This window comes from Clinocottus analis, unplaced genomic scaffold (genome assembly GCF_023055335.1).
Source record: "Clinocottus analis isolate CAN_PGR_092001 unplaced genomic scaffold, fCliAna1.0.p SCAF_23, whole genome shotgun sequence".
NCBI classification, from domain to species: domain Eukaryota; kingdom Metazoa; phylum Chordata; class Actinopteri; order Perciformes; family Cottidae; genus Clinocottus; species Clinocottus analis.
In genome coordinates this window covers 7,408,886-7,435,238 of record NW_027175965.1, presented here as the reverse complement: position 1 = coordinate 7,435,238, position 26,353 = coordinate 7,408,886, and the positions used below count along the sequence as shown (strand labels likewise).

The window sequence follows — 26,353 nt, the reverse complement described above, 5'->3', positions numbered from 1 at the left end:
TTAATATAGCTCAATATCGCCAATAAAGTGAGTGCATTATCAGTTTAATTAAGAATATAAGACATCAACTAAAGAAATATCATATTCACATAACACGGGTCAGTCTGTTAGTTGTGATGATACATGTGCTGCAGACCATGAAATCACAAACAAAAGGTATAAATAAACTAAATTAACCTGACACCAGTTCCTTAGCTGATACTGCCCCCTAGTGGTCTGATTCAAACGTACATCTTTATATGAACTGGGCGGGACTCTCGTCCCTTTAGTCCCGCCCTTGCTCTAGTGAGGCCATGACGTATGAAGTCGAGGGTAGCAACAGTTGCCTCGAGACCCCGTCGCGCCATAGTGACTGTAGCCGTGGAGACAGTTACTTACCAACGGGCGCAACACTCAGCAACAGCAGCAGCAGCATCTGGAAGTCACCGAGCGAGAGGAAGAGGGTAAAGAGAAAAGCCGGGGCACAACTTTACTCAAAACAAAGGTGACTATTCTCTTTATAGTTATAAAATGCTAAATTATTCTTTATTTTGAGAAAAATGCTGTGGGTTCGAGTGCTTTGCTCGCACTCCCGGTAACTTTCCCTTCTTCGAGGCATCCGCCCCAAGTTGAACGACTCGACGTAAACTGACGTTCACCTTTTACTCGCAACAGCTTTTTTTTGTACCTGGAAGAAGAAGAAAAAAAAACCTTTCACTTCTGCGTCCTAATTTGCGACACTTCACCCACACGTCATGCAAAGCGGCGACGTTACTCAAACTCAAAATAGATAAAATATCACTTTACGCTTGTTGTTCCGTTGTGTAAGTGTGTGTGTCAGCTCAATCCCAGCAGGATGGACGGTAAGGCTACCAGTCGAGCTACAGCTAATGCTAACAGCGATGAGTGCGAGTTCAGTTGTGAGTTCAGCCGTTCAGCTCCGTCTTGAATCGTCACCACACACACACACACACACACACACACACACACACACACACACACACACACACGCACGCACGCACGCACGCACGCACGGACACACTCTCTGAGTGTGCTTCTCGAGATACGCATTCAAGCAGGTGGGGATAGGACGAGCTAGCGTTAGCAACGCTCCTGGTGCTCACACTGCAACTAACATCGGTTCCGAGCAGACCTTAAGTCGGCAGGAGGATAACTTTCATTTGAGCAGGCAGCTTTTACAGCTCCTCTGGTGGGATTCCAACGTATACATTAGCTTCGAACGTCAAGATAATTCACATATTACGCAGTCGCGAACGGATATTAACTTATAATGATAGCGTTACGACGCTAACAGCGTCAACGTCTCCAATAGTCTCTGTCGCAGGAGAGATATAACGTTAAGGTTGACGCCGATAAACTTTATAAAACGATTGAACTCTGTTAATCTGATCATTCAACGTTTGCTGTTTGAACGGAAGACAGTACTTTACAAAATTGTATTTCAAACGTATCTCGAATAACTGGATTATTATACAGCTAGGTGGTGCTATGATGGTTCTTTAAAACGGGGTTGACTCGTTTTTACAATCTTGGGTGAAAGGTTTAGTGAAGTAACACACATTTCCAATTGTATATGCACTCTTAAAACTAAGGACCATTCAGTACACACTTGTGCACTTTATATTAAACTGGACGAAAAGTGAAATTAAAGCTGCTGTGATGACGCTATGCCAGTTGGACGGATCCAAAGGAAACTTCAGTTCAATAGCCAAGGTGTTCTGCTTCATTGTTTAAAAGTGGCAGGTCTCATGAGGGGTTGCTGTTTGACCTCTCCACAGAGCGGAAGGCTCCAATCAATCTGTGCTTGAGCAATATTGAAAAACCAAGGAAAAATGCCCCCTATGATTTCAAATCTCCCTTTTCATTGGCTTTACAGTGGAGCTGTGGCTGGATCCCAGTTCTTCTTGTCCCCTGTTTTTCTCCTTTTGGGATCCGGTCTCTTTTTGTCCCCTGAGACACATTATTCTTCTGGACTATCTTCTCCGAGACAGCTGTCAGGTGCTTGGTCATTTGTAATGTTGTTTGCTACTGAAGCATGAGGAAGAATCTTTGCAGCATGAACATTTATCTAATTAAAACCTTGTCTGCTTGTGTTCGCTACTAAATTGAGCTGTGAACTTTCAGACGTGTACAGTATTTACATTCACGAGACTTGGTCTGGTAAAAGAAGAGAGATAACAGATTAAGGAGATTATTGATTCAGCCCAATATGATGTGAAAAGGGGTTAAAACACAGAACTGAGTATGATAATTAATATTTAGGCCATCGAAAAGATTAGTGTTGTGTGTATGAAGCATCCGTCCACCTTGATTTTACTCTAATTTAGACAATGTTGGAGGAAAGGATTGAATGTACATTAACAGAAGACTCAACTTGTTTAAGTAAGTGCAGAGAAAGAATTGACCTTTGATTGGTCAGACAACTCGGCTGCGTAAAGAGATGACAGCAATGAAACTGTGTGTAACCCCCACTCCCCCAATTTGAGCATGACACTGTTATGTTTACATGGCAACTTGATATACAAATACACCCAAGTCATGGAAAGAAAGAGGATGGAGTGGGTTAGGGGGGCGAAATGTTATTCTTTTAAAAGTCTGTGTTTTTAATCAGGTTATTCTCATCTCTCTCTTTGTAGTAAGTGGATAGTGTTGGCTTGCCGAGGCAGGTCAGAAAGAAATGGTGTTCAGAAAGGAGACTTACAAAGTGGAAAGCTGGTGGTGGTTGGGCAGTTAATTATTTATTTCTAACTGGCTTGTTTGGGAAATTATTAGGGCTGTAAATTTGAAAGGGGTGGTAAAATTATTTCTTTAATTTTTCGGATTCTTGTAATCTGTCTGTATCTTGATCTTGCAAGCAGCCTGTGATAAAGTGTGTGCCTTGGTACAGTTTAACACTGATTGCCACACTGACCTGTGATTTAAATAAAAGTAGACATAGCATTCGCTCCTCTCTTTGAGTCATCTGTGGAGTTGCTCGAATGATTGTGTGCAGCAGCGGCCACCTTTACCCGTGTGCCATTTTGAGTGTTTACTGGACCCATGTGTGTAGTGCAGTTCAGCTATCAATAGGACAGCTGCAGTGGTCACTTGGGTAGTGGATGTCCTGACACAGCTTTTGGTCACATGTTCCGTTTGTGTGTGTGTGTGTGTGTGTGTGCGTGCGTGTGTGTGTGTGTGTGAAAGAGTGTGAGGCACATACATGAGTGTGCTGTGTGAATGTGCTTGTGTATGTGTGTTTGTTATTGCTGTATTTAGATTATCTTGCTAAGGCCTACTGCTGCCCCGGGGAGAAGTTCTCAATTCAATAGCTTGCTACAGATATAGACATGGACCCAGTCACTGCCATTGCTGTTTAAACTTGATCATATTTATATGGAGTTGCATTTACCTCCTGTTGTGCTCACTAAACTGCCTGGCTTCTGCACATTTCATTGTCTGATATTAACACGCATTTAATGGGTTATCCCATAACTCCAGTCAAAGGCATGTCAGGAAATCACAGAGCAAAGCAGAGGAAGTGAGAAGAGAATGCCTTGTGGGGCTTGTTAAGCGAAAATTAATAGTGTCATTTGTTCACAATGTTACGGTTTCATAATCTCTATAATTCATTTATTTGTGAAGGGCTTTCATTCAAGGGATGTGCCGCTACCATTTTCTAAGAATCTGTTGAAAGGAAAGTAGTTTAAGTGTCCTTGTGATTCTCAAATCACATCTTCCAGCTATAAAGATTTTAGAAATCATTGTAGGCTTGCGCTGCTAGGATACAAAGAAATAAATCTTGTCATATACCATTTTTTTTGCTACTGATTGGCCCTTGCATATGGCAACAAGTTGAAACTTGTTGTGAATGAAATGTTTTTCAGCTTATCTTTTCCGTCTTGTCTGTGTGTCATCAGGAGCATTCTTAACATTCCACCTGTTTGTATCGTAGCTGCACAACTGCTAATTAAATTTCCTGCCACAAACGGCAGACAAGGCAGTGACATTTGCATTACAATAGCTGATCCCCCCGCGCCCCCTCTCTCTTTCAGACAGGGATAGTAACAGCCCCCCATCCTCTCTTCACTATTCCTTTCTTTTAGTTTTATGCTAGCTTGTTAAGAGATGTTTATTTGGCTTAAAAAATAACTTCTGTCAGCGTAAACTTGCCACAAAGTAATTACCAGAATCAAGACTCGACTTCAAGTCCAGTGATATTTGACGAGCTTTGCAAAGGAGTAGATTCAGACAGTATTTTTTTAGATGGAATAAGCCTGGTCTTCAACATATATTTTAAGAAGCTTTTTAATTATTTGATGCAGAGGACGCTATTGTCACAGATGGATAAAACACAGATTTAGTTAAATGGTGCCCTTATATTGTGCGGCCCTCAGATCTTTCTGATCTTTGAGAATCCCCTTTTTCCCACACTTTAGCAAAATAAAGTTACACATTACAAATGAAGGAACATCTGGATACAATTTAAAAACAATATGAACTTCAAGAGCACCATATATAGACCAAAAGACAGGATGTCACAAGCATCCTGTCTCCACCTTTTACTGTATGAGCTATGATTGCCAGTTTGATGCAAATTGCTATGCGCGAACACGTGTTAGATCCTTAAGTAATTGAATGGTTAACGATCTGGAAATTACACTGAATAGGATTTGCTGAATTAGATGTGAATGCTGCTGATATTATGTAACTCACAATCGTTCATTTCTGAAGCATGTCTCTGATTCTGGCTGCTGGCTGCAGGAAAGATGATTCAAAATCCAGACCGTGTTCAGTTTTTGTGTTTTAAAGGTTGATGGATTTCGGTTGCATTTTAGTTTGACTAAAAGGATGTCAGAGTATGAGTTTTGATTAAAAGTCGCCGTTTCAATATTGCACCATGTTGTCACCAGTTGACAGCAACACTTTATTAAACTATTAGCAGTATCATTTACAAAAACACAGTTGCAGACTTGCGTAAATGGCTGCGACCCAACTAGTTGTGACTACTAATCTGGTATGTCATGTCAAACGCAGAGTAAACCCATGTTACTCTCTTAATATCATGTCTGTATGTGTGTTATTATATTATGTGTGTTATCAAATACTTAAATCTAATAGCAAGTATCAGCATGATGCAGTATTTACTGCAGGAAAAACCGACACTTGGATCCCTCTCAAATTTCAAGCATTAACTGATGACTCAATGTTTGTGTCAAGTAGTGCCTGTGAAAGCATACTCTATGTACAGTATGATGATTTTCTAAATCATATCTGTGTGCCAAACGCTTGCTAAAAAGGCAGACTCCAGTGCAACAAAATGCTTTATCTCAGGTTCATCGGTCACAATCGAGGCAGCACGCTGCCAGCCTCTTAAGGTCATCTTTGCTGAATGTGGATCCCTGGGAAATAAAACCACACAGGTTGGAAACACAATAAAAGAGCAAATGAAAGCGGATTTAAGGAGCATTGTGAGTGTTTTTTTTGCGTTTGGATTGAATATCGTTATACTCCTCAATATGGGATGCTAAAGCATTATGTTACTCAACCAAGTGGTGATTGGTTTTGATTTTATTGCAATTAAAGAGACCGCAAAATGAGTAAGTTATGTTTGAAGTTCTTGTTACTTGTCTGACATTTAGCAGGAAAATCTCATTAACTTGTTAAGATTTTATGAAGTTAGGTAAAAAGGGAGTGAGTGATGTGGAGTTTGATCCAGATATAAAATGACCTATATTACTATAAGGGTTGAGGCCTTATCGGCCAGCCCTCGCCGTGACTTTATTTAGTTCTCATCACGTTGTGCAGATATGAATTCAAGGCTCAAAAGTTATTCCAGGATCATAATATGCTTTGGGGTATACCAAATAGAAATAATGCAAAGAAGCCCAACTGTAACGGTCAGCGTTTCCCAGTAGTCTTCACCATCTCCTGAAGCAGCCAGGTGACTTGAGGGAAGTTCCCTCCTTTGTGTCTTCAGTATGGCATTGGATGAATAACCGTGAAAGACACAGATGCCACAAGTCAAAAACAGGAGTTTCATCCTTTTTGATTTTGTCAAAATGTTCAGTTTCAAATCCTCATTCTCTATCACTTGAGATGTTAAATGTTAAGGATGAGGGAGGGTGAGGGGGGGGGGGGGCTGTGTGTGTGGGAGGGAGGGGGGGGGGGGCAAGTGGAAATCTGGAAAGGGTTAGAAGAGGTAGGGCGTTGGGGGAGGAAGTTGCTAGTGTAGAGCATGGGCGAACACACAATCGCCATGGCAACGGTTTGATCTTCCTCTCTGTGGCTGTTGGGCCTGCAGCGCACATGGTGACAGGTTGTGCTGATGGCCAGTGTGGGAAGGTGAACTGGAGAGAGGAGGGGGAGTGGGGGGGGGGGGGGCTGGGATCAGAGACAGCAGGCTGTGCCTCCTATTTCTGCTCTCTCTCTCCCTCTCTCTCTCCATTAAACTCTGCCGTCTACAGACCCAGAGAGCCGCTTTGATTGGATTAGCCAGGAATTAATGCGACAGGCTTGAAGAACAGCCTCTGTTGTGGAAATCTCTCATCATATCTTAATTTGCTCTTTGTGTGAGCGTGTGCCTCTGTGATCTTATAGTTCTTTTTTTTTTTTTTTAATTGAATCAAAGAAAAACATTTAAAAATGGCAATTCCTTTTGCGTTAAAAAAAAGATCTCATTCTCAAATTATGGAAACAAATAACAAATGCTGAAGCTTCATCGACGACCTGTTGCTCCTCCATCTGGCATATATTAAATGTGTGACAACAGGATTCATATGTATGGCGCTGAAACGATGTCCCTCTAAAAGCATCCGTCTCTGCTTTATTTATTTTGTTATCTTCCCCCGAGTTGGAACAAAACGAGTTTGGAAAGTTTTGTTGCTTTTGGGTGGCACGATAAAGCAACCTAGAAGAATAGACTGTAGTCTCCCTGATGACTGAAACATTCCTTCTGCTTTTGAGCACCAAGTAGTTACAAAAACAGAGCACTTCATCCTATTCAGTCTAAGCCAGCGTAAAGTCTGTATATTTCTATTTAACGGAGACGCAGCAATACGTCTACCTCTGTGTCCCCCGGTGTCTGAAATTATTAGCTTACACAGTGTTTATTGTTGTAAGTTTCTACTTAGCGTGAGATAGAGGGATCAGGTGGGGGGATGGCATTGTTTGGTTTGGGAAGTATTCTGTTGGTCGCATAGCAACAGGCTCCTGGAAACGGGAGTGGACGGTGTTGCCACTAGCAACCGTTGTTGCTCTGCAAACAATGTGGGCCAGTGCAAACACGAGCCAAGACTGTGGGCTCCTGCTTTTAATTGAACATCTGTATGTGTTTTTCTCTGATTGAGGCCTGTTTAAGTCAGACCTGTCAGTGACATGCGCTTACATCTCGTCTGCAGCGTTGTCGTTGTCGGCTACAGCGTTCATGAGATTTTTGTGAGGCTCTGTACGGTTCTTCACAATGTGTGTTTTCTTGTTTTCCGCTTTTGCTTTCAAACCTCAGGTAACTCTTAAAAGGAGTGTCTGTTGTTGTAATGTCGTTAGCTGCTCATCTGGAATTTTCCTGAATGAAACCAGGCTCACGGACCAGACACGAAAACAGACTTGTGTGTGTGTGGGTGCGTGTGTGTGAAGTTGTCTTGTTGTGTTGAAGGCAGCCCATCCAGACCGGCAATTTTGCGGCAGTATCTCCTGCTGTGTTCTACCTTTGTGCCTTTTCAGAGCTGCTGGTGGGGTATTTGTGTGACTTTTGACCTTCCTTGAGTACTAAGCTGAAAGACTCCTCTCTGCCTGCACTCTTGTCTCTCCCCCTCTAAGTCATGATTTGGCACACTTCCGCATACCTATTAATGCTAACCCGGCTGCTTTAATTGAGCTTAAATGGATGAAAACCTGCAGGTCAGCGTGCTCTCTTCCCCGATCCCCCCCCACCATCTTGCCGTGCCACCTACTCCTTAATGGCAAAGAGAATCCCTCAGGCTTGTGTCGCTTTCTCTGGTGAAAATGGAAAGCTATGCAGACAAATGATGGGACTAAGTGTATTTATAACTCAAGTGACACTCCAGAGACAAATCCTCTTTCTTTATAAAGATATGTTGGCCTTGTAGTAACTTTTAAAATGTTGTACTTGCATCCTTCTAATAATAGTCCTTTCGGTCCTCTAATGACGAGGTGTGAAGAAAAACTAATGGAATATGAGAGCTTTAACATCTAAGTACTAATGGGCCCTGTGCTAACTAATACATTGAAGATGGACTCAGAGGGCTGCTTAAAGTACACTGTGGTGCATGGACCGTGTGCATGTCTGAAGATTGACACGTATCAGGAATTTGGACATAGGCCTCCTCCACTCAGCCTGTTAGTCATGAATGTAGAGCAATGTTTTCGCCTGTGGCAAAATCTCCACACATGGAAAATACAAGTGGTGGCACACCCAAATCTGTTGTTTTGCTGTCTTAAAGGTATACTCTCTGATTTGTATATTGGTGCATCCAACTCTAAATTATCTCTCAAAGTTTCTACTCATAAGGTAAAACTGAACACTGTTGTGAGTTGAGTTTAAAAAATGTTAGTTGTGCAGCTTGCAGGGATGTGTGTTGTGTAAATTTGTATGCTGTTGTTTGAAAAAAAAATCAAGTAGTAGTGTATTTATCAAGGTTGACCTTTCAGGTAATGTAAGTACAACGTTTCATTCACAGCCAGTTTGTATTCATTTTTCTTTTTGATCACCTACCATAGAGAGCTCTAATTGGCGATCTGATCATTTGAAACAGAAATAAAAAGTGCCAGACTCTCTCCTCCTGTGAGGCAACATGTAGTGTGATACAGCTTTGAACAATATATTTGAGCTATTACCAAAGTCATCCCGCTGGATTCTAGGTAAAATCAGAATGGCGATTACGATTGAGGGTCGAGGTCTGTCAGGAAACCATTTCTTTGTAAAACACATGCCGTTGCAATCTCCTTTTGGCATAGTTATTATTATTGGCATAGTTTTTAACTCTGAAATTGGTCCACAAAAGTGTACGGGGCTCCATATTATGGTGTGAGCAAAACTTTTTAGTTGGAACAATTTTTGGTTCCATGCATTTCCTCTTCCTGTCCATCACAAGTCGGGTTCTTTGATTCAGATTAATTTTGCCCTTTTAGTTATTATAATCTCATCACTTAGATTTGCTTCTGTTCGAGTTAATTGGTTCGATGACGTCAGGTAGCAGTGTTATTTATAGGTAAATACAAAGCACTTGATTTGATGCAAAGGTGCAGGAGAGGTCTTTTAAAATCATTTGTAAACTTTATTGGTACACACACACCCATCAGATACTTCAGGTTGGGTCTCATAAGAAAGCCAAAAAGACAGGTTTGGCTGCACCTGTTGTTTGTATCTATTAGCCTCCAGATTACTGCATCTTAAGTAATGTTCGTCATACCTCTTCCAGTGAATTCAGATAACATTACATTGCATGTCTTGTGTTTTTAATCTCAGAGCAGGTTGTGTCTTGCAGTATTTGGCTGTAATGCTCCAGGTGAACACTCTTCTCTCAATAACCTACTGATGTTTCCTGTTACTCCAGGTTTCTGCTCATCAATTTAAACCCCCCACACTCCCAACTGTGCCGTATCTCCCTCGCCCTTATTCTTATCCTCCTCCCCCTCTTCTCTTTGCGGTCACACTCAAAAGTTCCTGTGTAAGAGCTTTATGGTGTGTGTGTGTGTGTGTGTGTGAGAGGGGGGGGCGCGGGGGGGGGGGGGGGGTGTAGAGGAGTGAATGGGGAGGAGGAGGAGGGTTGAGTTGGGGGTGGTCGTCATGGATTCCTCACCATAGCAACCGACAAACGTTTACAAAGCATTGAGGAATTTCCTCATATCAGCTGGATTATTGGAGCCCTCCGAGAACAGCTCTCATACGAAACAATCGCTGGATATCATCAAGACCCTGTCAGGGGCTGGAGCCCCACTGCCATTTTCATCTTTTTCCCCCTTAGTTTTTCTCCCTTTGAGGGAGTGGGGAAGTTGTTTTTTTATCTACTTACTCCCCCTTGCAGTTCCATTCTTCTCTTGTCCCTGCCCCACTCCCGCTCTTTCCCTCTCTGTACTGTTTTTTTTTTTTAGAGAGCCTTTGTATCACTTCATTTTTAGTTCCCCCTTGCTATGCTGTGCACATTGTCACCCAGTGGAAAGCCGAGTGGCGACATTATGTTTGGTCCTTCAGGAAGCAGTGCAGTCCCGTTGATAACTTAAACTCCTGTACTGCAACTCTTCCACCTGGATCTTATCTGTCAGCAGGACCAAGAGTATTTGTATAAAAAATGTTGGGCTGCTTAATTTGCCAGTGATTAAAGCCAAAGGTGCGCAGCCTCAAGCGTTCTGAGAGCTTCACTGATTAAGCTTGACTTGGTAAAGCCAGAAATCCCCTGGGGCACGATGAATGTCTCCAAGCGAGAAAGGGTGGGGTGAAAGAGCATTTATTTGGCATGGCTGTCCATGTGTTTAGACTTGAAATGCTCTTATTCTTATATTTCAATCTTCAGTGTACCCGTAAGACTATTGCTTCAGTCCAGTATTAAATCTCTTTTTTTTTCCCCCTGCAACTCAGCATGCAGAGCTCAGAAGGCGGGTCAGACACTACGACCAGCGTGGCAACGCTGCGGACATCATCATCAGCTCAAGCCCCTGTGGTACAGCCTGTGCCAGCCTCCCAACAGGTAGGTACTACCTCTACTCCGCTGCTACTGTTATGACAGGATACAAGGGGAAAGCATGCCATGCCTTGAAGCTGGAGTTAGTAAACTTAAAAAAAATAGTTAAAATAACGAGGTCGCCAAGTCAGTAACACTGTCAGCCCGTCCCTTCAGACCTCTAAAGTCCCTGAGCTTTAAATACTGAATCAAATTTCTTTCCAGAGTAAGTCTAATATTAATACTAGTTATTTTGGAAACCAAACCAGCAACCTTCTATATTTGTGCTTGTGGATGGTGTGTGAAAAGAAACGGTACTAAACACACCACTGTCCTCTACTGACATTCAGGATGTGTGTCTGGCAGAGAGAGAGAGAGAGGTGGTCATTTATGTTCGTTATACGAGTATAAATCTATCAGCACGGACTGGAAATCTCGGCACGTGTGTGTGAAATGTTGCCCCATCTTGTGTTGACTGTCATATGTTTACAATTATGTGGGCGATTGTACGTGCATACCTATGTAATTGAGTTATGTCTTGTATCCACACAGAGGGTGCTGGTTCAAGCTACAGGCTCAGCTCAGAAGGGAGGACAAGTACAGCAGCTTTCAGTACCCAGGGTTCAACAGGTCTCTCAGCAGGTACACAGTGCTGTACATACTTATACAGTGCTGTGACAATACTTGTGCACCCCTTGACGTTTTACAGTTATTTTTAGATAAACCTATTGGGACTTTTGTGACTGAGTTGGAGACCTATGCTGTGTTTTCTTCTACATGGAAGTACAAAATACACACATATATATAACTAGCTTTATCAGGGTTGAAATTGTCTCACTACTGATATGTGATTGATGAGTTTTTCATTCAGGTTAAATAATAACACACAGGGCGTTGTAGGTTTGGCCTTAGTAAACAAGTCAAAGAGGAACCTCACCATGTTTATTGAATGAAGATCCTAAACGTGCAGCACATCCGTTGCCCTGAAAGCTGCTCATCCCGGGCCCGTGCAAAACCGATTCTCTGTTTCTCAAACTGTGTCCTGCGCCCCTCACGGTGTGCGAAAGTGTCTTTCTCTGGCTGAGCCTGGCCCACTGCCTGCATACATGATACTTCTTAACTTCTTAATAAAACTCTTGGTAGGTTTTAAATAAACATTAGCCCTAATGGCTGGTGATAATACTAATATTTTTGAAGTGTGTGGTGTTTTGCTTAGCTTTACAGCTGTTTACTTGTGATAATGTTTATGGAAAAGGGTCTTCTCTGGGTCTCAGGTTATTATAATATGGCAACGTCCGGTGATTCCTGAGAGCTTGAACCAAATCCCTTTATGAATTCTTTGTGGTGTGTAGCGTCTATTCTTGACATGATTGTCTACTATTAGCTTGTCTTAGGTACTTGTCTTGTGTTTCCGAGTGATGTGTCACGTTACAACATTATCCAACAGCAGATGGACTGCCCTTCTCCAATTGTATGCTTCGGTATATCATTCATTATATGTGATGTTTATGAAACCACATGTGTGTCTTTATCAGTTCAAGTTAAAATTAATTAAATTATGATTTTACCAACTTTGTTTCTAAATAACAGGAAAAGTGTTCATTGTAATCAACTCAATTTTTTACAACCTGTTTTGTTTTACATCCAATATTGTTCCATATCACCTTAAGTCCTGGTCCCCTTTTAAAATATATTACTTATTTTGCACTTCAAGGCTTATAAAACCTCCTCATAAAGAACCGTGGTAGGTTACAATTAATAAGGCAGTGTCTTGATGTTGTTTTGGACAAGTAAATATGCAAAACACAAGGGGTGTACAGACCTTTTCATTGCACTTCATGTGCACACTTCAATAGGTTTGCACATGCCTACACCCTCAAGCAAATATTTTCATTTCACGCCGTAATGTTATGATTCAAATAGTCAGTTAATCTTACAAATCTCGTTTGAGTTTGACTCGCATGTGTAAAACCATAAATACAGATGTTTCTTTCCATGCTTTGATTTCCTGTTGTCTCTTTGTAGGTGCAGCAGGTGCAGCATGTCTACCCATCCCAGGTCCAATATGTAGGAGAAAGCGGAGAGACGGTTTACACCAATGGAACTATGTAAGCGATGTTGCATTACTTCATGATTAAATCAAAGGAAACATCTTTTTCATTGTGTTTTTAACCCAGTGATGTAGTATTCAAATAGATTATAGTAATAACCTTTAAAAAAAAAAGGTTTGAACATGTCATTTTTAATCATCGTATATTAAAATAGCCACTGTGTTAATTTAAGTGCTGTGCATCTGTTTGCTTGTCAAATCAAACAGACGCACGGTGCATATTAATTGGCTCCACTCCAAATTAAGAATTTATGTTGAATTAATATTCTGGTAGAAAGCACAAGTACAAATGAGGCTCTTCTGAACACTTCTCATCATTTTTTTTTATAGCCAACTGCTTTTCACATCGTTTAAGCTAATTGAAGCCAAAGTGATATTTTTGTCAGTTTTTTGTATTTTTGTTCAAGCTTGGCCTAATATTTGAACAATAGCTGTGATATTATTATTGTCTTTGTAATGTTTGTACTTCATCAATGTTTGTACTGTGCCTTTGGAAAATAAATCAAATTCAGAAGGTTGTTCATGCTCTTCATCGGCATTTCAAAAATGAGTCATTTGTCATGAACTGAGCTTTGTTTAGCATCGTCACGGAAATACATCCCAACCCCTGATTGCAATGATCTCTCCACAGCCGAACCGCCTACTCCTACAACCCCGAGGCTCAGTTGTATGGGCAGGGCAGTGGGGGCACATACTTTGACTCACAGGCCGGTGGAGCTCATGTCACCACGGTGGTCTCCTCTGCCGGGGGCGGCGTGCCCCCTCATGGTATGGTGGGCATCACTATGGATGTGGGCAGTAGCCACATCATCTCCAGCGGAAGCACTTACCTGATTCATGGAGGAAGTATGGAGGGAAGCCGCAACCACATATCGCACTCTTCACGCTCCTCCTCAGCTATGGTGAGCAACACCCATACCAACGCTTGTGATACTCTGAAGCACTTTGTTTTCCAATCGAGAGAAATTTATATGATAGTAAAAACAACAAACAAACTAAAAATCTGAGGTTCACAACCAACAAACCCAGAGTCACCGACCAAATACACTTCTGGGATTACTTCTCTTTCTCGGCTGCTACGTCGCCAAATCGTAGTTTTTATTTTCTCAAATAGTTGTTACTTCTAACTCTCAGTACAACATGGCACACTGAGCAGACGACCATATGGCGTTGGGAGATGCTAACCCGTGCTAACTGTCACCGCCGCTACCTGAGCCCGTGTCTGAAAGACGGGCAGGGTTTACGGCAACCTGAGTTGGGGCCTCATGGCTCTGCAGTGCCGCATAGAGAGCAGAGCAGCGCAGGGCAGAGGGCCTGTAGAATCGGGACACTGGCTTAAATAATTCAGCAATGCCTTGTTTCAGAGGTTTTCACAGGCACTTGAGCGCCCTGCGAAACAAAGCAACCCCTGGGGCTCATTACCATTTGGCCATGAGCCCTCTGGAGCCTTCTTAAGGTTTGGAACGCTGCCTGCTTCTTTTCCTTTTCTTCTATGTCTCCAGTTTGGCTGCAATACCACATATCTTTTCTTTTTTGACTTGATTTTCTCCTGCAGCTCAACAGAATGTCCCTGGTTTTGTCATTCACTTTGCCCACCATTTTTTTTTTTTGTCCAATGACAGAATAATATGTCAGTGTTTTTATACCATGGCACTCCATGTTAGAGGTACAACTCAATCCCACTTTTAGTTTATCTCAATATCATCATCTCAAAGTGAAATAGTTTGATACGTTTTTGGGGGTGGGGTCAGGTTAGGCATTGTTGACCTGTTGACGTGACCTGTGCCCCTGTTTGTGGTTCCTATTTGCATACATTAGGGTGCCTGATCGCAAACCGTCACTGAGCAGCTTAACCCAATGAGTCCCTTGATTTGCATGCTTTTGTCAGCCGATAATGGGTTTGGCTACAACACCGACTGATTTTAATGGAAATGCAGAGATCTGGCTGCTCGCTAACAGTCTTATTTCCTTTTATCTGTTTTAATTTTTGTGTGTATTTTTTCTTTATATACCCCTGCTTATTTCTGTTCCCTTCTCTTTTTTTCTACCTCTCTCACTCTCCTGCCTTTTCCCTTTTCCCCTTTTCTATATATATTTTTTTCTTTTTCGCATGCTTCTTCTTTCTTTAGCTTGAAATGGCGATTGAAAACCTCCAAAAGTCTGAAGGAATTGCAAGTCACAAAAGCAGCCTGCTCAACAGCCATGTAAGTTAACCAGGAACTTTCTTCAAAAACAACATGAGGGGAAAATAAAACCAAAACACAAAAGCTGAACCCAAAGGCAGCGTGTTCAACTTCTGCCCTCCGATGTTGAACACACTGCCTACACATTGCACTGTCCCACTGACATGCAGAATTGTTCCAAATAATTTTTCCTTGGTTTGAACTTGCATAAGCTATCACTTCTTGCTTAACAATGCATCTTGTATGTATTTCTTAATACACTGCATGGACCTAAGAGTGCTGGATTTTTCACCAAGACATGTTTTACACTCTGGCATGCACTCTGTCGTTAAAGTTTACTGCAATGACACTTCCCTGTGACTCGATTATAATGAAATCTAAGACGATTCATGTTGTGTTTCCATCCAGACTTTTACTCACATGGGAAATTTGTGGTTTATATTCGTTCCCTACAAGCTCTTAACCTCAGCTGGGATCTCATAATCTCATATCAATTATATGAATAGTGTCTGAAGTATCTGCTTCACATCTGATTTGAAAATGTATAATTTGAGCTTTTTTTATGCGATTAATTAATTGTGCTGTTTCCAGACAGAGCTAAAACGGTGTCTGCCTCAATATTGACTTGTCTTGGAGATTTGTCCGATAGAATGAAAAGCGCTTCAGATGTTTGAGTGTTCGCTCAATCAGCATTTCCTTCTGCTTTAGTCACTCACTGGTTCAGTCAAAGAGTACAAAGGCCTAAGCGTAGCCGCAGCAGGAGTGCAGTAGTCTCTTTGGTATTTAACCTCCTAAAACAAGAGGTTATGTGATGTGTGGTTGTGTGTGTGAGACCTGTCTTTTGATGTGCTAATAAGATGCATTGCTCCTCTTCATTTCTGGCTCAGTATCACAGAGATTGGTTCGTCTGCTGGGTCTCACTAATTGTGCAACTGTGTCTTCTTCTTCTTCTTCTTCTTCTTCTTCTTCTTCTTCTTCTTCTTCTTCTTCTGTGTGTGTTTTTCAGCTGCAGTGGCTGCTGGACAACTACGAGACAGCGGAGGGAGTGAGCCTGCCCCGGTGCTCCCTGTACAATCATTACCTAAGGCACTGTCAGGAACAGAAACTGGATCCCGTCAACGCCGCCTCTTTCGGCAAGCTCATCCGCTCGGTCTTCATGGGCCTGCGGACCCGTCGCCTCGGTACCAGGTACAAACAGGCAGAGGTTGTTTCATATGTTCAAGCCGCTGATAACAGCAGCCATGTCATCATTATATATACGAAGAGTGTGATGATGCTTATAGGCATTGGAGACTTGATGGAAGTGGATAATGACAGTGATTACACTGATGGCAAGTCTTCTCCTCCTCACTGGTTTTCTGGCTATTCTCTCATGAATCTCTCAGAGGCAACTCTAAGTATCATTACTATGGCATCCGGGTGAAGCCAGACTCCCCGCTGAACAGGCTGCAGGAAGACACCCAGTACATGGCCATGAGACAACAGCCTGTCCACCAGAAACAGAGGTCAGCGTTTCTCCCCGTCTGCCGTTTCAAACGTTTCCTTGCTTTCCCTGTCTCCATCCGTTACATTCGTCCACAAGTTCAGCAATTTTCCATTTTGTGTTTTTTTTTTGTTGTGGCAATAATCATTTTTCAAATTTTAATCAAATTGAACTTTTTGTCATCACAATACTCTGCTGCTTGCTGTGCTTTCTCTTCAGTTCCTCCTCTCTCGTTCTTTGTCTTTTGCCCTGGCCCTTTTCATTGTTTTTTCATGGTTACATTTTGTTTTTCCCTCACCCATCTTCTTACCTGTATCTGCTTTCAGTGCTGCAAAAAATATACTCGTTGAAAAAGAGTTGATACTAGTTTCATTTATTGTGGAAAATAAGTGCTTTTCTGTTCATTGAACTCTGGCAGTGAAGGTTTGTAATGTATGTTTAAAGAGCAACTTGACACGCCTGAAAGTCGTTCATGCTAACCTTCTCGCCTCGCTGTAGTGAGGTAGAAGTGTACTCCTCCGTGTATTAGTACACCAAAACATCATTTTTTTGTGTGTGTCTACATGTACAAGCACACTTCTAACTCCACCTTGTCTCAGAGGTGAAACCGACTTGAAAGGCCGCTACTGCGTTGCCTTTACACGATGTATTCATTTTCAAACTATGCATAACTAACAAACTGAGGCAGAAACGTCTTAAAGGCAAAACATTTTTGCAACAGTAGGAAGAAGCATATTAATAAACCAGAAAAAAAAGTGTTTAACATTTGCCGAGTAGCTTTTGTTGAAGGTGTGCTAACCCGGGAGCGATGTGTGTTTTCTCATTGCATCGAAAACCTGCCTAGTCTCAGCCCTCAACGGTACATCCTTTACTATTCCTGCTTTTCCCAGCTCACATACATGTTGTGTCTTCTGCTGCATTGTAGATTCAAACCTCTGCAGAAGGTGGACGGCATGTCTGACAGCTTGTGTGGGAGCTCTCAGAACTGTAACAGCACACCAGAGCAGTCGGTGGCTGCTCAGAGCCAACACCACCAGCAGTACATAGGTAAGCACAGAAGCTAGGGGGGTTTTCACGACAACAGTATGTCAACAAACAAACAAACAAGTAAACATTAACTGTCAAGCTTCTTGTTTGTTTGGACAAATACTGGATATTTGTTTTTGTGTCGATCATACAGTTTTACATCCAGTGCTTTAAAAGAGGATTCACCTACCCCCTCTGCCTTTTTCCTATTTTGTACCATTAAAACCGAGAAATTAAAACAAGTTTTAATTTGTAACATAAGTCGCGTTATTAATGAAATTAAGTAAGTCCACCTGTGTGAAATCTAAAAGAGCTCCATTATTACAAAATTAAAAGAACAAAACACTACCATTAACCTGCCAAAAGGGGAGCAATACTCACGGCATAGGAAACAGAGGGCATCAATCAGAGAGGCAACAAAGAGACCAAAGATAACCCTGAAGGGGCTGAAAGCTTCACAGTCAAGATTACAGCATCTGTCCATAGGACCCTTTAAACTGTATTCTCCACAAAGCTGGGCTTTATGGACCGATGGCCAGAAAAAGTCATCGCTTAAACCGAAGAAAAGTCTCCTGCATGCCTTCTTTTTCCCATTTCACATCATCAATTCTGGCGTCTTATTTATTAAAGTCCAGATTATAATGCAACAAAATAGGGAAAACATCAAGGGGGTGAATATTTTTGCACAGCACTGTATTTTCTTTCTCTAGAATAAATACTCTTTGTGTGTGTCTGTGTGACTGAAATGAGTGACACCTGTCCGCATATTTGTTTCGTGCAGATACGTCCCACAACTTGCCTCCATTTCCCTCTCCTGACTTGGGCACCCAGCCTCTGCCTGAGCGCATCAACATGAATGATATCAAGAAGCTGCAGACGCTCTACAGAGACCACTGTGAGGTACAGCTCTATGAACTTGTTTGTGAAAATCCAATGATCTTACACATCAAAGACTGTTTACAGGTCACTGTGAGTGCTACTGCGCACGTGAAAAAGCTGTATGAAGCTTTTTGTCTCAGACGATGTAACATGTTCTTCATTACCAGGATTACTAGCAATGAAGTTTATGCGGAGACGAATCCCACAAACACTGTCCAGCTCTGACAATAGAGCAGTGTTTTCCCTTCTCTATTTTTCGCGACCCACTTTTAAAATGTGTGTTCAAATCAACTGACTGGGTAAACCAGGCATTTTGAAGAGGTTTACGTTTCATCAATTTGTTAACGTCACAGACTGTAATTTAAGAAGTGGACGTTGTCGTCGTATCACTGCCTCTTGGTTTGTGGACTGTGGTTGTGAAGCCTCAAGCTCGTCATTTTGGCCGTCGCCAACTTGTATAAATAACCACGGAGGAAAATTCTACAAATGTATTTGCCGACCCCAAAAAATCTCCTGCAACCCACCTGTTGGTCCCGACCCAGTCTATGTGAATGACTGCACTACAACAACACATACACCACACTATACTCCTGTATGAGTACCTTGTTTAAAACAACAGTGCCCAGCTGTTGTAAATATCTATTTAGCCTTTAAAGACAAACAATATAAAGTGTTTTTTTAGATTTGCTTTGATTATTTGGGGGCGTGGGGCCACAGACAACTTAAAGAAAAGTTAAGTGGCTCAAAAAGTATTGTAATCATTTTTTGGTTTTAAACTTTTTCTGGAATTTCTCAACAATAAGAAAATGTAGAATAATGCCGGGCATATCTCTAGTGTACTGGTCTAATAAGTGCATTCTCTGAAACAGGGTGCGCAATGAAAGCAACACTCCAGCAGCAGGAAGTGTCCTGTTAAACAGAAACATGCATGAAGAACTTTATGCAAGTATGAAGGAAGAGCTATGAAGAAACGGTGCATTGCATAACGACATTTCACAGGTTGCAGGGCATAATGCGTCTGTCTCCTGGTAGGGCAGTGAATGAGTAGGCAGAAGAGAACCCCGCACAGGCAATGAGACGAGTGGAAATAATATTGAACGAGGCTGTGATTAAAGCAGCGATGCTCTGGCTTTATCATATTATCCCTGCTCTTCCCTTGTCCAGCCTCACCACGCTCCCTTTGTTCCAGCCGTCTTTTCATCTCCGTGCAGCTTTCAAGACATGCCAATTAACCTTTCAGCGCGCTGGGTGGACATCTTGGTGTCTTTGTGGTGGCCTCCCCTTGGGCCTTTGTGTTGCCTTGTCTGTGGACAGGCACATGGGCTCCTGTCTTTGTTTGCCAGCACATTTCTGTCACTCTCGCAGCTCTCATTGCCTCTTTGTGCAATGTTTATGCATTTCACTTTTTTTCTTCTTCTGTGAGCCAACAGTGACCTATTAGCACATTAAACAAGGCTTTTATTTACATCATCTAAAGTTCCAACACAAATAAAGTTGGCGAAAGCATGAATTCATTCATCTTCATTTACTTTCAGGCAGATGAAGTTCGAGTTTTTGAGCAGGGCTGTAAATGGACTCGTATCCATTGTGGCAACAGTCGAATATTCAGGTGTCAGCCGCACCAATAAAGGAACGGTCAAGCAGGAATGATGAGGTGTTTAATACAAACTTCTCTGGTAGTAAATCACGCGGCAGTAAAGGCTGCGACTCCGCACATGAACGTGTTATTTCTCCTCCGTGCCTTTTTATTTCTCTAAGGCAAGTTTCTTTTTCTTTTCTTTTCTTCTGTGTGGCGCAAAAAAACCCAAAAAAACCCGTGGCGGCAAAAACACTGTTGTGTGGAGGGGATGGAGGGGGTGGGGGGAATTCTCCTTTTTTTGTTTTGGAGTTCTGTGTTTGACCTGTTGCTGGGGGCAACCGTAAACAAGGTTGTCATGGCAACAGCTGGAGAGGAAGCAAAAAAAACATATCATGTGATTGAAGCCAAACGCCGGCGTGTAACAAGATCCAGCGGCAAGTGCACGTCCTGCCAGAGAGAGAAAGAAGAGAATCTCTTTCGCGCGGCGTGAATCATGAGCTCAGCGTCGAGATAAAGTAGAGAAACAAAAGAGCTCGGCCCGAGTCAGCCGGACGGATGACTTCTACTGCTTTTTCCCTTTTACTTCAATGTGTGTGTGTGTGTGTGTGTGTGTTAAGGTTTAGAGTTTATTCGCTCACTCTCTTTTTAGAACAAGGTTGCTGCTCTTTTTCTCTGAGCGAGCCCCGGTAGTTTAGTAGTTTGATCATTTTAGATCTCCGGCTTCCCCTCGCACTCCGTCCGTGTTCACTTGAGTGCGCTCTACTCTGCTTTCTAAGAGCCTCATGCATATGAACGAGAAAGAGGAAATCAAGTGGGTTAGTTCAGGTCAGCGCCTCGCCGCTAAAAAGAGGGCTAAAGAAGGCACACATCCATGGTGCTAATCTGCGTTTAAAAAGGAAACCCGCGATTGAAAAAAAAAAATAACCCAGTGAAATCAACCCCAACAAAAAAGTCCAGAAGAAGCCTAAACGTGGCTTCTAGGATCCTCCTGATGATTAATGTGCAGGGAGCCGTGTTTGAGCTGGCTCATTGTCTAACCAGCAGGGCCTGGAGAGAGCGAGAGGCTGCTTGCCTGCCTGTAGAAACTTTGTTGTGTGTCTGGTTGCCATGGTTCAGCTCTGTATGTTTTGTCCCCCCCCCACCCCTCCTCGCCCTCTTCTGCAGGCTACTTTGGATGTGGTAATGAACCTCCAGTTCCACTACATTGAGAAACTCTGGCAGACCTTTTGGTATTCAACACCGCCATCTAGTGACGGGAATACCACCATCCCCAACAGGTCAGGTGACACACGGGGAGAGCGACATGAAACTGGCTCTGCACTTTGAAATGAAGACTGACGTCTGAGCTAAATGCATATAAAGTCACAAACTTTAACCTTTTTTTTTTTTACCTGACTGTCTGCTGAGTTTTATTCAATGGATATCAGTGTTTGTAATTGTTGTGCGTTTCCCCCCTCCTGTCTGTGTGTAGTGACGATGACCTGGAGGGTGTCATCCCCAGAGAGAAGCTGGTGGCTCTGTGCAAATACGAACCAGTCCGGCTATGGATGAGGAGCTGTGACCACATCCTCTACCAGGCTCTGGTGGAGATCCTCATCCCCGATGTGCTACGTCCTGTTCCCAGTCAGTACCGTTGATATTTGTATTGATTATGATTTTTAATTCGATGCTATGAAATAATACAATGCATTAGGACGTGTGTGTGTCAGCGGTCAAAATACCCAAACTCCTGAATCACCTAATGAAATAGGAAGAATAGGGATCCAGTATTACCTATCTGGACCCTCAACAATACGCCGACACTGCCCATTACATTAAGAGGATTATGCCATTTATTAATGTGTTATGCATACACGGTGAAGTGAAGTCTGTTTGTGTGACCAGGTAACACATCAGCCGAGACTTTCATCAACATCATGTTAAAGTTACAGCTCAAATAAAAGTAACACAGTGGCTTAACATATAACAATATCATTTTATTTATTTATTTTTTTACTTTCATGCTGATGAAGGAGACCCTGTTTTGGAGCAGGGTTGTAAACAGATACTGTTGTATTTATTACTGCCATGGTAACAGTGAACTATTCCGGTGTCAACGTTGATGTTAAAGCCCAAATGATTAGGTGTTTAATGAAACATTGACAGCAATAAGAGAGTTCGTCATTTTCCTTTTCCAGATCTGCTTGAATTTCACAAGTTGGCCGTGTTTTTGCAAAAGTCTTCTTCTGATTGTTGTAAAGTCTGTTGGTAATCCAGGCTGTTCTGCGTCTTCAGGCACTCTCACTCAGGCCATCCGTAACTTTGCCAAGAGTCTGGAGGGCTGGCTGACTAATGCCATGACCAACTTTCCTCAAGAGATTATTCGCACCAAGGTAACAAGAACATCTGCTGCTCAACAGCTGTTCAACAGCTTGATAATAGAATGTGTGTAGTGCCCAGATCTGTTCCTCACAACCTCGACCGACACCTATAACCATGACACGTGGCTGATTTGTGACCCGTGTGATATATTACTATGCACAGAACGTCTCACGCAGGGAGGTCTAAGCATGAAAGAGTGTTTGACTTTATGTAGATGCAAGATGCAACACCACATTTACGCCATGTTCATTTTGGTGAACCTTAGAAACTCATACTAGTTTCTAACCTCCAGCATCGAAGACATAATAATAAAACACAGTGACATTGTTGACTCTCCGTCTCTCTGGTCCAGGTGGCGGTGGTCAGTGCGTTCGCCCAGACGCTGAGACGCTACACCAGTCTGAACCACCTGGCCCAGGCCGCCCGCGCCGTCCTCCAGAACACCTCCCAGATCAACCAGATGCTCTCGGACCTCAACCGGGTCGACTTCGCCAACGTGCAGGTTGACATGTCCGACTTCCCCTCGTTTATAAAGCTGCTGCAGACCGGCCACTCCCTTTTTTCGACCCCTCCGTCTTTCGTTCCTTGCTGAGTGTGTCGGTTGTGTGTGTGTGTGTGTGTGTGCGTGTGTGTGTGTTGCGTCTAACAGGAGCAGGCCTCGTGGGTGTGTCAGTGTGACGAGAGCGTGGTTCAGCGTCTGGAGCAGGACTTTAAGGTCACCCTGCAGCAGCAGAGCTCTCTGGATCAGTGGGCCACCTGGCTGGACAACGTGGTCTCTCAGGTCCTGAAGCCTCACCAGGGCAGCCCCAGCTTCCCCAAAGCCGCACGCCAGTTCTTGCTCAAATGGTCCTTCTACAGGTACGAGGGGGTGGGGGGGGGGGGGGGGGGGCACGAGCGAGGCTTTTTTTTTTTCTCTTCTTGATTTCCTCACGACAAACTGGATTTTAATACATGATCTGTTTGTTTTGTGCTGGTCCTGCAGCTCCATGGTGATCAGAGACCTCACCCTGCGCAGTGCAGCCAGCTTCGGCTCCTTCCACCTGATTCGCCTGCTGTATGATGAGTACATGTTCTACCTGGTGGAACACAGAGTGGCTCAAGCCACCGGAGAAACTCCTATTGCTGTGATGGGAGAGGTAAGAAAGAAGATATTTACGTATGAAGGCTCTGAACACCTGGACACAAATCACTGTTATTTGTACTTTTAATATTCCCCTACTGTTCATTTTTTATTTTGTTTTATTACCGTTCTACTTCTTTATTTATATTACCCGATTTTTTATCTGTATTTACTTGTGAGCAGTGCTGCTGTAATCCTGTAATTTCCCCACTGAGGGACTAATAAAGGATTATCTTATCTCAACTGCTCTAGTTTAAACAAACTTAATGGATTCAGTTTTTTTAACTGTTATTTTGTTGACTAATGCTCTGTCATCTCTTGAATCACAGTTCAGTGACCTGACCTCTATGATGCCATCACTAATGGAAAAAGGTAAACCTTTATTAGACACTGTTAGTTTTGTATTAGTCTAGTTGTGCTAACCGAGAGCCAGAACTGCGATTTTCCACAAAAAAAATGTTAAAAGGATCAGTCTATTGATATTCTTAAAGAAAAGAACAATGTTCAGTTGCTAAATCAATTCTTAAAAAATCTTTCCAACGAGTATTTCCTGTGTTGGCTAATATCAAAACTAGTCCCAGATGTCAAAGCTTAAGAACAAACATGATGGTTACAAAATCTAATCTGTTTGTACCGCGTTTGAAGAAATTCAGTTTTATTTGATTTGTTGATAATAAGAAATCATGTTAGGTCTGAGTTAATTAAATGCTTAGTGTACAATGCTTTGTTTGATCTTTTATCACCGTGAGAATAGATTTGTATCGTCTCTTTAAACCCAGCTACATTTGTCCGGTGTGTTTTCGGCTCACAGCCGACACAAAAACAAACTATTTCAACATTCCCTCTCCGTTGTTGTGCCACTAGATGCGTCCTTCTCCGATGAGATGAGCGACCTCGGCAGTGATGCCGATGGGTCCAGGGAGCCCACTGAACCGGCTGTAAAAAGGGAGAGGATTGAAATGAGCCACCCTCTGCAGGAGATGTGAGTCAAGTCTGAGCGGGGCGGGGCTTAAAAGCTACACGGACCAGCATCTCTCCCTTAAAAAAAAAGGTGACCCCGAAAGTGTCTTTTGGGGCTGAGCTCACGGCGTCCTTCTTCAGTCAGTGTGTGCAATGTACATAGAGAAGAAAGTAGCAATGTCAGTCCTTCCCTCACTAGCAATTACACAGACGCGATCTTTCTCCATGGAAGCTCACTTATTATCATTTTTTTTACTCACAGGGGCGTAACACAGGTCTAAATCTTCTGTTTTTGTTGCAACTGTGAATGACTACGTGCAGTACCTTTTTATTGGATGTGTAACTTTTGAGTGGTGGTGTGTGGTGATTGTGATTTTTCCTCTTTTATTTTATTTTTGATAAATCTTAACTAGCTGTGCCATAGTGTCATTTGAGTGCCTTAGATCGCTAACTTTGAAAAAACCACCACTACCGATGTCTCTCTCTTGTCCCTCAGCTGTGCCTCTACCGCACTATGAATGTATCGTCTCCAAACCTCAGACATTCAAAGCACCTTTAACATTAATACGTGTGTAGGTGTGTGTGTGTGTACTCCTTGTTGCCTCCGCTGCAGCTGGTAGCAAACACACACACACGCAGAACAAAATGTTAATTACAACACAAAAAACAACATGCAACCCACTGATCCAAAGGACTTTTCTTTCCCTCAGTCGTTCCCACCAGCGTGGCTCTGCAGGGCCTCGTAGTCTCGCAGGAGTCAGGAAGGCAGTGGCTGTGTGAGATGTCGGTTCGTTTACCTCAATAGATTTATATTCTGTTCGGCTCAGATGACATTAGGGGAAGTATTTAAAAGAAATATGTAGCCACCAGTGCAGTTTTGTGTCTCCCACTGTAAATAGCGCTCTACCAATGGTCTCCATCATGCGGGTGGGAGGGGCTTTCAGTGAGTTTTAACACGGTGACTCGTGTGTGCAGACCTGTGCTGGTTCACACAGTTGGGAATAATCCCAAATTGTTTGATTTATAGGAGGTGGTACGGTTAAAATCTCAGCTGGAATCCGGTCTCTCTATTGAGCCTTATTTCTTGATTTAAAAAAAAAAGAAAAGTGGTTGTACATTTCATCTAAGGAAGATAAATCCACACGTTGGACCTGTAAAACCAAAACACAGACACAGAAAGAGGATCTCGTCGGCATCTGAGCCGGCACACGCACCCCGACTCCAGATACTTTGACCTCATGCTGTTACTCAGATTAAAGTCTTATGTTCCGTTTTCAAATAGAAAAATACAGTGTGTTATTTGGGGAGTTTGTCCATAATACATTTTAAATATATATATAAATAAATATATATCTTTGTATGATGTAGAAAGTGTGTGCTCAGTGGCCTTCGGTCTTCGCCTAATCTCCCTCCTCACACTGTACTTTGGTCACATTGTATCAGAAGAATATGCTTTGATGTGTAATTGATTAAACTGGTACGTGTTATACTTTTCAATTCAATTGCAAGTACGCTATTAAACTTTCACGAGACATTTTTTATTTATATGGATTATTCTGATTTGATCGTCAGCTTTGTGTTGAAATTGGTTTGGTTGATTTCTTCTCCCCCAGGTTTTGTTGTAGCGATGAGAATCCTTGAGCTTGAGTTATTTAAGGCTTTTTGTAACTCGTGCCTGTCTCAGTAATCTGCCTTCAAGTGCTTTGGAGCAAAAAGTAATTTCTGTATGTACTTTGTAATGTTTTGTAAGGCTGTTTTAGATTTTTGGCGGAGGATTATTTTTTATTGAACTAGATTTGGTTCTTCTTACAAGTATACTGAACCCTTATTTTTGTGCATTTACAAACCTGTTTTTGACTACACTTTAACTATCCCAAGGACAGATGATGGTCTGTAATAAACTGCATCGTTCAGCTGTATTTTGTACTTGGTCACAATGTGTAATAAATTGGTGTAAACCAAAAATGTTTTGAGCACATTTCTTTTTATTAAACATC

General features: G+C 42.4%; 1 protein-coding gene across 3 annotated transcripts; it reads left to right on the top strand.

The window, feature by feature from the left end:
• Positions 1–355: 355 nt before the first annotated feature.
• On the top strand, positions 356–26,321 carry rfx2 (regulatory factor X, 2 (influences HLA class II expression)). Of its 3 annotated transcripts, XM_068589553.1 has the most exons (18): positions 356–484; positions 10,574–10,682; positions 11,208–11,297; positions 12,681–12,763; positions 13,397–13,667; positions 14,895–14,969; positions 15,955–16,136; positions 16,334–16,453; positions 17,357–17,478; positions 18,239–18,357; positions 21,080–21,192; positions 21,387–21,538; positions 22,190–22,287; positions 22,629–22,778; positions 22,926–23,134; positions 23,259–23,412; positions 23,726–23,768; positions 24,261–26,321. In XM_068589553.1, the coding sequence occupies exons 2-18, from the start codon at positions 10,575–10,577 to the stop codon at positions 24,380–24,382; spliced, it is 2,211 nt and encodes a 736-aa protein (XP_068445654.1). In that variant the 5' UTR covers positions 356–484; position 10,574; the 3' UTR covers positions 24,383–26,321. The 3 variants fall into 3 exon arrangements, with proteins under 3 accessions (XP_068445654.1, XP_068445656.1, XP_068445655.1); XM_068589555.1 differs by lacking the exon at positions 11,208–11,297; XM_068589554.1 differs by lacking the exon at positions 14,895–14,969.
• Positions 26,322–26,353: the final 32 nt, after the last annotated feature.

Bases quoted from the DNA above. Each gene is read 5' to 3' on its own strand.
- rfx2 (XM_068589553.1), top strand. From the start codon at position 10,575: ATGCAGAGCTCAGAAGGCGGGTCAGACACTACGACCAGCGTGGCAACG. The intron at 22,288-22,628 runs GTAACAAGAACA...TCTCTGGTCCAG, and splicing joins AAGAGATTATTCGCACCAAG to GTGGCGGTGGTCAGTGCGTT. The intron at 22,779-22,925 runs GTTGACATGTCC...TGCGTCTAACAG, and splicing joins TCGACTTCGCCAACGTGCAG to GAGCAGGCCTCGTGGGTGTG.